This window comes from Otolemur garnettii, unplaced genomic scaffold (assembly GCF_000181295.1).
Source record: "Otolemur garnettii isolate 467f Iridium unplaced genomic scaffold, OtoGar3 scaffold00104, whole genome shotgun sequence".
NCBI classification, from domain to species: domain Eukaryota; kingdom Metazoa; phylum Chordata; class Mammalia; order Primates; family Galagidae; genus Otolemur; species Otolemur garnettii.
Window position 1 is genome coordinate 6,299,700 of NW_003852499.1, and position 10,374 is coordinate 6,310,073.

Sequence of the window (10,374 nt, forward strand, 5' to 3'; positions counted from 1 at the left end):
AAAAAAAAAAAAAAAAATCAAAAAATATTTCCAACATTTCTGTGTTGAGTTTTTGTGGATTGACTCCTAAAGGGCATATATCTTTAAATTTCTCAAGAGATTCAGTTTGTCTCTTAGTGACTTTAATAAGTTGTGTGTGTTGCAATTACTGATATATTTCAACCCATTTTTCCAACTTTTGCTGTTTCCCACCCGTTGTTTCTTTGCCTTACCCGGTATACTCGTCCTTCTCGAGCATCTGTTGAATTAACCACATTTTCCTTTTCTAGTCTATTTTTAAAATGCCAATCAGCATTCTTATGTTCTTAATATGAAATATTGATCTGTTTTTTTAAAAGAATGGTCCTGTTTTTTCCCCATAAGAAAGTATGGAGAATTTGGCCCCTTTTTGCTTTTTATAGGATTTTTCAACTTTGGTGTCTTTTTGATATTTGGAAAAACAAAGACAATAGATAAGATCATTTTATTTTCATTGTTTGTTTGGGGCTACATTCACCAGGTTTGGCCACCAGGATTATTCTAGTATATCAGACATATTGGGTAGCGACCATGTTTTTCTTTGCTGTGGAACTGGTCTTACGTCATGAGAAGTAGACCAGTTTTCTAACACATCCAGCAGGATTTCCTGAGTCTTGATCATTTCTCTTAACATCCTTTTCCCCTCTGTGGTCTAAACAGATAAACAGTTATCAACTTTTCTATTTTCTGAGACACTCATTTCAACTTTATCAGACGGGGTCTAGAAGGTTAGAAAAGCTCATGGCTTCGTATTGGCAGGGCACAAGCTCTGTTTGTCTTGGAATTAGATGCTGCTGTCTCCTGAGCCGGCCTCGGGTGCCTCTCCCTCCACCTGTTGCTTGGCATTCAACCCATTCGAGACTTCTGGACCTGTCCTCTGACATGTGATTCTTTCCTTTCCTTCCCTGTCAACTCTGCTCATTTTATATGGGAGAGACACAGATCACTGAACTTGAATCTGGTAGCCTGCTCTGGCATAGGGCAGCTGCTACTCACCTGTTCATCAGCCCGTGGCTCAGGAGGTCTTTGGGCAAAGACAACCTGTATTAGTTTCCTGGGGCTGCCATGACAAATTCTGTCACCCAGGGTACAGTGCAGTGACATCATCATAGTTCATGGCAACCTCAAACACCTGGACTCAACTGGTCCTCCTGCCTCAGTCTCTGAGTAGCTGGGACTAGAGGTGCCTGCCTCAACGCCTGTTATATTTTTCTATTTTTAGTAGAGACGGGGTCTCACTCTTGCTCAGGCTGGTCTCCAACTCCTGAGCTCAAGCAATCCACCCACGTCAGCCTCCCAAAGTGTTAGGATTACAGGTGTGAGCCACTGCACCCAGCCAGAAAGAGTGGCTCTAAACACAGAGGTTTATACCTCAGAGTTCTAGTAGGCCAGGAGTCTGAAGTGAAAGTGTTGTCAGGATTGGTCACATCTGGGGGCTCTGAAGGAAGGTCTGCTCCAGGCCTCTCTCCTGGCTGCTGGCGGTGGCACTTGGTCCCCGAGGGCTCTTGGCTCGTAGGTGCATCACTCCAGCTTCTGCCTCTGTCTACACAAGGTGTTCTCCCTCCTTGTCTCTGTATCTCTGTGTAAGTCTCCCTCTCATTTCTCTTACAAAGATACCAGTCATGGGGTTTAGCACCTACCCTAAGCCAGTATGCCCTCACATTAACTCAGTTATACCTGTAAAACCCTCTTTCCAGATAAGATCACATTTGGAAGTACTTGGATTAGGACTTGAGCATTTCCCTTTGCGGTGCACAGTTTAACCCATGACACTGCCTCAGTCCCCCTTTCCTCTCTCCCAGCCAGGACGTTTCCTTGAGGCAGGAACAAAACATGTTCTTGGGCATCTAAGCCATCTTGTATCACATGGCCTTTCTGTACAGGAATTATAAGGATTTGATGCATTAGAACTTTTACATTAAAATGTTCCATTTTTTAAAAAAGAATGTGAGTGCCAGCCCCATATACCGAGGGTGGCGGGTTCAAACCCGGCCCCAGCCAAACTGCAACAAAAAAATAGCTGGGCATTGTGGCAGGGAACTGTAATCCCAGCTCCTCTGGAGGCTGAGGCAAGAGAATCACCTAAGCCCAAGAGCTGGAGGTTGCTGTGAGCTGTGACACCACAGTACTCTACTGAGGGCAATAAATTGAGACTCTGTCTCTACAAAAAATTAAATAAAAAGAACGTGGGAGAAGTGAAGGTTGAATAGCAATACCCCAGCACCTTATTTTAAGCATTTTATTTATTTGAAACCATTTGCCCTATGAAATCTGTCCGCTAAAAGTTTTTTGGCTTTTCTAATGAAAATTATGGCCTGAAGGATAGAGGATGGAAATACATTTTTACCTGCACTTTCATCTTCCTCTTTCGACCTTGTCTAGCCAGCCCAGGATGACTGTTCTGCGTTTATCTGAGCAGGTCTCAGTATCCCTGGCCTTCCAACTTGTTCATTCCCTCTGACTGCTCTGGGCACACATACCCAAGCTGTGAATGCTACAAGTGCACCCCTTTGTCTGCCAAGAATACAGATGCAGTTAGTGCACTGCAGCCATCCCCCCAGCTTCCATGGCACAGGTGCTGGTCTGAGCTGCTGCTCGTGCAGATGGAGAGCCAAGGGGCCTGAGAGCCTCCGCCATGCTGGTGAGGGTAGGAGCCATCCTCATGGCTCTTGGAGGGAGAGGGGTTGGATTAAGGGTACACACACCTAAAGTAAACCAGGCTTGGCCAGAGGCAAGTGTTTGGCTGTGGTTAGCACTCTCTAGTATTCATAGAAAATCTTTTGTTTGCCTAGTTCCATTCTGGGCCCACAAAGGAGATCATGGAAAAGAAAGAGCTTCTAACTGCTAGAAAGGTGGATGCAAGTTGGTAAAGGATACATCAGACTTGGAAAGAAGCATGTGATGTATGGGTGGCATCTCAGTGATATTTACTTGTCTTCCCTAAAGCAGCCTGTGGACCCTCTTGCCCCAACAGGAAACTCATCCCAGAAAATGGTAGAAGAATCAATCCCCTTCTGCAGAACTGGAGCTTGTTCTTTGGCATCTGCAGGTGGTATTGCTTAAAGCAGGTGCTGCAGACCCGACACCCGTCTGCTGAGACCTCCTGCAGGGCTCAGACCCACAGGGCTCTAAAGGTCTCATGAGGCCCTTTCAGGCCCAGCCTTGTTTGGAGCTGTCTGCCAGCTCAGCTGTGGGAAGGGTCTCTGGCCTTGGACCAGGTCTCTCAAGTCTCCCTGCCTCTTCTTCCGTCTTAGGTCAGCAATGGCTCAGGCCTCAGGGATGAGCATCTCACAGGCTTGCTGGTATATGGCTTCCTCCAAAGCTGCTCCAACAGTGGTTTCCAGAGAGAGCTGGAAGAGCTGGGCCATGAGCCGTTTGTGCGTACTCACCTGCTTGTGCGTACTCACCTGCATGAGGAACTTGATGAAGACGAGCTTCAAACTGATGGTAGCAGGGCCAGCCGCTTCTACGCAGAGAGAATAGAGGCAGGTAGGCATTTGGGCCTGCCCCTTCTGCCCCAAATCTGGGCTTTGTTTTTTTCAGTAACATTAGGGGACCCTGAGGGCTGGGAGGAACCTTTGGGCCCAGTCTTTACCTCTGCAGTTTCAAGCCACAATAAGGGTTTGTGTCCTTTGGTGGTTTGTTCTGTACTTGATTCCCTCCAGGGATGCTGAGCTCCGTTATCTTCTGTTCTTGGATGAGTCCGAGAAAGTTTTTCCCTTTTGATGAGCCAGATTCTCCCTTTATGTGCTGGTCCTGATTCTCCTGTCTCTACCAATACAGAATAATATTTTTACCACACCTCCCAAGTGAGTCTGATATAATCCAAGATTGTTGTATCAGAACCACTGATCTGGATTATAGTATAACCCAAGGGGTTCTCAAACTTGAGTTTATATAATTTCAGGAACGTAAGGTGCTTTAAAAAATACTGGTGCCTGGGTCTGGCCTCCAGGGATTCTGATTTGATGGGTCTGAGGCATGGCTGGGCCTGGGGGAAGCCATGCAGGGGGTTCTGCTCACATGGGCTCACATTCCTGGAGCAGCCCAGCCCAAATCCCAGTCAGTAATGTTTGCGTCTGGGTAGCACCTTACACTTTTATTATACTTTCAGGTATATCATGAATTGTGATTTTCTGTAACAGGACATTTTAGTATTCTGAACCTCATTTCCAGTTGAGGAAACTGAGTCCCCGAGAGGGGTAAATGACAAGCCCCAAATCAAAGAGCTGGTGGATGCTGCCCTACCCCCTCCACGGTGTGGCGCTGTCTCCAGTTCATACCGTTGTAGGCTTGACCCACGCTCCTGTCCCGATCCCTGTACCTCTCCCCTCTGCCACGGGTGTTGCTGCAGCTGCGGAGACTGTCCTGAGTGCATGGCTTGGGTGTCCACACTGGGACGGTGGTTACAGTAGTGTGCACATTAGAATTACATAAGGAACTTTTTCAAAATGCACCATCCCTGGGCCCTACTTTGTCTGCCAAGTCAGGATATTTTAGGGCCCAGTCTTACCTCTGCAGTTTCAGGCCACAATAAGGGCTACAGGGGATAGTCCACTGGTCCTGATTAGAATTTCTACCCCTCATGCCCCAGCAAGCAAGGCCTAGAGTCCACCCCGGCTGTCCAGCACAGTGGGCTGCACTGCCCCCTAGTGGCCCTGGCAGGACCAGCGCCGACCCAGCCTTTCGCCCTCACCATGGTTTATATGAGGCAGGTGGGGCTGGGGCCAGGAAGGTTCCCCACAGCCAGGCTGTGCCACAAATGCTCTCTGCTGGTGAATCCAGCCAGCTTATCTTCTGGATGGCTCTTAACTGAAGGGAAGCCACTGGTCCCCTTTCTCAGGAGGAGCCTAGTTCTCCAGCCAGTCTTCTGCTCCCTCTGGCCATTGCCCTGGACCCAGTCTGGCCCAGTGGGGCTGTGGAAGGAGGGCTGCCTGGCTTTGTCCTTTCCTGGGGTGGGTGGGCTGGTGTGGGGAGGCGTGTCAGAGCCCTTGTCTGAATCTGCTTTATCTCTGCCACTCCCTGCCTGAACATACAGATTCTGGAAGTCAAGAAGATGTCATCCAGAATTTTGCCAGGCGACTGGCTCAAATAGGGGACAGTATGGACCGCAGCATCCCCCCAAGACTGGTGAATAATCTGGTGCAGCAGTTTAGGAATCCCAGCCTGTCGGAGGAGGTAAGTGAAGGATGACATGGGGTGAGTGGGAAGGGTGAGGACTGTTTCAGTGACCAACTGAACCAATACAGTCTGTTCTCTGTCTCCTGTCAGGCCAGTGTCTGGTGAGGTGGCTCAAAATAGTCAAAGCATGGTTAATTATTTCTGAGAAGCACTAAGTCAGTTGACATTTAGGAAACTTGAACCTTAAGTCAGAGTCAAGAGTTTAGGGATAAAAGCCTCAAAAAGATTTACAAAGTGTATGTGATGCCCCCGGAGATGACTTACTCCTTCCTTAGTTTTAGGGAGTTGAATAAAGATGCCGATAGAGAACTTTAAATCCCTCATTCACGTGACAAAAAGTGACAATTTAGCCTGGTACTCTTCTTGGCTTGGTGGGTGTAATCCATACACAGACACTTGCTGGACACCGTGGGGACAGAAGACTGGCCCAAGGCACTGTGTCCTTGCCAAGGACACTTAGCAGGAAGGAGAACTACATACTCCAAGGCGTCAAATACGTGTCTGTAGCGACAGTTTAGAGAGGGGAAAGGTTCCATTCCGTTACTTCTGCCTGCTGAAAACGCAGGTGCTCACTACCTGGAAACTTAGCCAGGCTTCAGGACTCAGCAGGTCCGGCCTGCCATCTTCCCCAGGTGTTGGGGTCCCAGCACCCCCTCCCACAGGATGTCCCCAGCAGCACTCAGGCATCGAGCACTGCTCCGCCCTGGGACCTCTCCCCAGCATTAGCTTACTTCTGCAGTGAGTCGTGAGCTTGGGGATCCTTTCCAGCCCAGCAGATTCTGTCTGCTCTCTCCTCACACACTGGGGTGTCGCGTAGAGCCCCTCCCTGCACCTCCTTTAGCCAGGCCTGCACCAGGAGGACCGGCCTGGGATGTCTTAGGCAGTAAACTGCTCCCTGAGTTTAAGTGCCTCCGGGGCAGGGGTGACTTGCATCCTCTCAGTGTCTCACGGTGGACACACTAACCTTCCCTTTCCATTGCCCCAGGAAACAAAGTTGTTTCCGGTTCTCTCCACCTGGCACCCTTAGCTGCTCAGTACGCGCCGCCCTCTGACGTGCTTCTGTGTGTTCATCGAGGGGCTGTTTTTTCTCTGAGAGGGAAAACTGTTCAAGCCAGTTCTGGGTGACCCTCTGTCCCCTTCTTTCCTCGGTACAGAACAGAAGGGGGCACCTGGCTGCCGCCTTGGAGCAGGTGATGCAGACCTGCCCTGCAGACTTGACGGAGGAGAAGGCCACGCTGCTGCTGATCATGCTACTGGCCAAAAAGGTGGCCGATCACACGCCATCTTTGCTCCCTGTTGTCTTTCGCACGACAGTGAATTTTATTAACCGGAACCTGCTCGCCTCTGTGAGGAACTTGGCCAGAAACGTAAGCACCGGTGAAGTCGGCCCCTCGCCATTGCCCTGAGCTCTCGTCTGCTGCCCAGGCCACTTCCGTCTGAGGTGTGGACACCCAGCAGGGCCTGCTGCCGCAGCTCTTCTCTCCCTGCTGCTGGTGGCCGCCCCGGGAAGTGTCACAGACCTTCCTGCTCTGGTAGGAAGGCTCACGGCTTTGGCTTCATGGGCAAGAAAGCTGTGCGGTAGAAAGTGACATCAGACACCTCATGTCCTTTTGTGCTTTGTCAGCTGTATGCATGAGACGCACTTCTCTCAGAGGGGAGGGGAGGGCCACGTACTCTTGCTGGGATCCTGGCAGGTGGTGGGCGGCCCCCCCCCACCCCCCGCCCCAGCATGGCAGGAAGTAGGTGGCTGGCCCCAAGCTGAGCTTCCTCAAGCCACTGTCAACCTCACCTTGACACAAAAATCAGTGAGTGTAAATTCTTACATCACATGCTTATTAAGGATGAGGGGTAGAGAGACCAAAGGAATAGTCAAAAAAGGAGAGGAACCTAAAATCTTCCCCTGAACACATCTGTCCCATAACCTGGGTATTAAAAGTCACTTTTAATAACCAGGGTTTTGGAAGTGACGCTGCTGCCAGGAAGGCCCAGTCCTCAGAACCTGGTGTTTCAGTTTCACACATGCAAATGGATGTCACATGGATGTGTCTTATTTGTAAATTTAGAAATATTAGGGAATGTTTGAGATGTGTCAGAAGGATTACTCAGGCTTCCTTAGCCTTTTTTTTTTTTTTTAAAGCAACTAATACTCTTCATGTTTACTGCTAAGCCTTGAAAAAACATTTCAATGTGCCATGGTCTTCAGTTACACAAGGCATTTTAAAAACAGGAGAATGGGCAGCACCTGTGGCTCGAAGGAGTAGGGCACCAGCCCCATACATCAGACGTGGCAGATTCAAACCCGACCTCTGGCCAAAAACTGCAAAAAATAAATAAAATAAATAAAAACAGGAGAATGAGTATAAATCTTAGATCAAGCTGAACTATTGGAAGGAGGTGGACAAATTTTCCCAACCACCAACTACAGGGAACTAGTGAGCAGATGTCCACAGCAGTCTGCACTCACAGCCCAGCAGACACTATCAGGCTAAGACAGTCATAGCTCCTCGCTCACCCACTAAGACACTCTTGACACGGTCAGTGATTTGGGAGATGCACAAGCCAGGTCTCGGCGCCTGGGGACCCTGTGTTTTCGCAGCTGTTCCCAGGTAGCAGAAAGCAGGATGCAGGGATGGAGGGCTCTGGAGAAGGCATTTTTGCACAAGCCCCAGCTTTGCTTCTGCTGACTGTGGCACTAGAGTTCTGAAGCACCAAGGCCCGGCTGTGAATTCTTCTGGCTGATTCTGGCTGTTTCTCCTTTCTTGTGCTAGATGGACTGAACAGAGGACAGCAGAAGCGTGACTGGCTAAAGCCTGATGTGGTGACAGCAGTGCAGCTGCCTCCAGTGGAGATGGAGCCCCGTCCTTGTAGAGAAGACAGGCACTGAACAATAGCTATTTATTTCCCACTATTTGAAAATAGTGATCCATTTAGAAATTTCCACATTAATATACTTGAAGGAAAATGTCAACTTGCACATACTTGAATGGGTTTCATACCATCTCCTCAGTCTACACATTGTGCCTTTATCTCATTTCAGCTGTTAATTTTTAGATAAAGCTATTTCTTGGTCAAGAAAATTACATTTAAAAGCAGGTTTTAAGACAGAAGAACAAAACACAATGTCTATTTATTAAAGTATACCCTTGGGGGATGTTCTTACAGCAGGCAGCCTCCCGTCTGAGGAGAGCAGGGGGTGGGGAAGAAGTGCACGAGCTCCTCACAAAGGGAAAATTACATTGAAATCAGAACATCTTAATATAAGGAAGCAACAGTTTTCCTGTTAGAAACCAAATGGCACAGGGGCCCTGGACTAAACTGCTGTATCGAACAGTGAGAAGCTCCAGCCTCATTCCAGGTCAGCCGTTCTCAACCTGTGGGTCACAACCCCTTTGGACTGTATTAAAGGTTTGCAGCATTAGGAAGGTTGAGAACCACTGTTCTAGGTGTTTGACTTTTTCAACTTGGTGTCCTTTTGTCTGAGTCAAGAAGAACTGTAGACTGTTAAAAGGTGTGAAGGTGATTTAAGGGCTCCTGTCAACCAGTGTTTCTTGTATCTGGTAACTAAATGTACTTTTTTTCTTTCCAAGAAGCCAAGGTTTTGCTTTTTTTTTTTTTTTTGAGACAGAGTCTCATATGTTGCCCTTGGTAGAATGCTGTGGTGTCACAGCTCACAGCAACCTCAAACTCCTAGGCTTAAGCCATTCTCCTGCCTCTGCCTCTCAAGTAGCTGGGACTACAGATACCCACTACACGCCCAGCTATTTTTTGAGATGAGGTCTTGCTTTGGCTCAGGCTGGTCTCCCTCCTCTAAGCTCAGGCAATCCTCCTGCCTTGGCCTCCCAAGTGCTGGGATTATGGGCCTGAGCCACCGTGTCTGGACTCCAAGGTTTTGCTTTAAAATATTTTTTTTTTCTAAAAATTTCAAGCTGTGGGCAATCAGAAGCTACTGCATATGTCCTGTGAGTAGCCTGTGGTCTCAGGTTCCAGTCATGCCCCCACCTCATCCTTGCCCAAGGAGCTGCGTCTGGAGGAAATAGATTTCTGGCATGAAAGATGAGAGAGCAGTTAGATTTCTGAAAATTCAACAATTGAAGGGGCTCCCTTTCCTAGGGACATAGTCAAACCCAAGTCACTTAGGTGGTGCCAACATAAACAAGGAAAATCTTAGGTTTAGAAACAATGCAACACTAGTCTATTGTTCCCAAATATCAGCTATTTCCACGTTCCTTTTGGAAAGATGTTTGGATAACACTTAGAGATCTAAAATTAGACCTGCCATTCGATCCTACAATTCCTCTACTAGGTATATATCCAGAAGACCAAAAATCACATTAGAACAAAGATATTTGTACCAGAATGTTTATTGCAGCCCAATTCATAATTGCTAAGTCATGGAAGAAGCCCAAGTGCCCATCGACCCATGAATGGATTAATAAATTGTGGTATAGGTACACCATGGAATACTATGCAGCCTTAAAAGAGGAGATTTTACCTCTTTGATGTTTACATGGATGGAGCTGGAACATATTCTTCTTAGCAAAATATCTCAAGAATGGAAGAAAAAGTATCCAATGTACTCAGCCTTACCAATTTATAGCTTTCATATAAAAGGTATAACCCAATTATATCCCAAGAAGAAGGGAGGGGGGAGGATGGCTGGAGGGAGATTATTTGGTGGGACCACACCTACAGTGCATCTTACAGGGGTACCTGTGAAATTTACTAAGCGTAGACTATAAATGTCTTAACATAGTAACTAAGAAAATGCCTCAAAAGCTATGTTAACCAGTTTGATGAAAATTAAAAAAAAAAAAAAAAAAAAAACACTGGGCGGTGCCTGTGGCTCAAAGGAGTAAGGCACCGGCCCCATATGCTGGAGGTGGCGGGTTCAAACCCAGACTCGGCCGAAAAAAATTTTAAAAAACCCTGACGCATGGGTGCTGGGGTATATCTCAGACATTTTCTTATTAAAGGACACTCTTATTACTGTGAAGATGATGTTTTTGAGGAAGCATATGAACAATAAATACTTTCTTGTTACCCAAACACTTCTGTTTTAAATCTTAAGAGTTTAAATTTGGCTCGGTGCCTATAGCTCACCCGCTAAGGCGCCAGCCACGTACACCTAAGGTGGCAGGTTCGAATCCCCAGCCCGGGCCCGCCAAACAACAATGA

The 10,374-nt window shown here is 47.7% G+C and overlaps 1 protein-coding gene across 1 annotated transcript in view; it reads left to right on the forward strand.

Annotated features, from left to right (window-relative positions):
* BID (BH3 interacting domain death agonist) overlaps nucleotides 1-8,607 on the forward strand; it is a 29,098-nt gene extending 20,491 nt beyond the window's left edge. Inside the window, exons 3-6 of the mRNA XM_012809323.2 lie at nucleotides 3,273-3,507; nucleotides 5,057-5,196; nucleotides 6,354-6,566; nucleotides 7,968-8,607. Coding sequence (XP_012664777.2) covers nucleotides 3,273-3,507; nucleotides 5,057-5,196; nucleotides 6,354-6,566; nucleotides 7,968-7,976 — 597 coding nt within the window. The 3' untranslated portion in view covers nucleotides 7,977-8,607. The remainder of the gene's footprint in view (nucleotides 1-3,272; nucleotides 3,508-5,056; nucleotides 5,197-6,353; nucleotides 6,567-7,967) is intronic.
* Nucleotides 8,608-10,374: the final 1,767 nt, after the last annotated feature.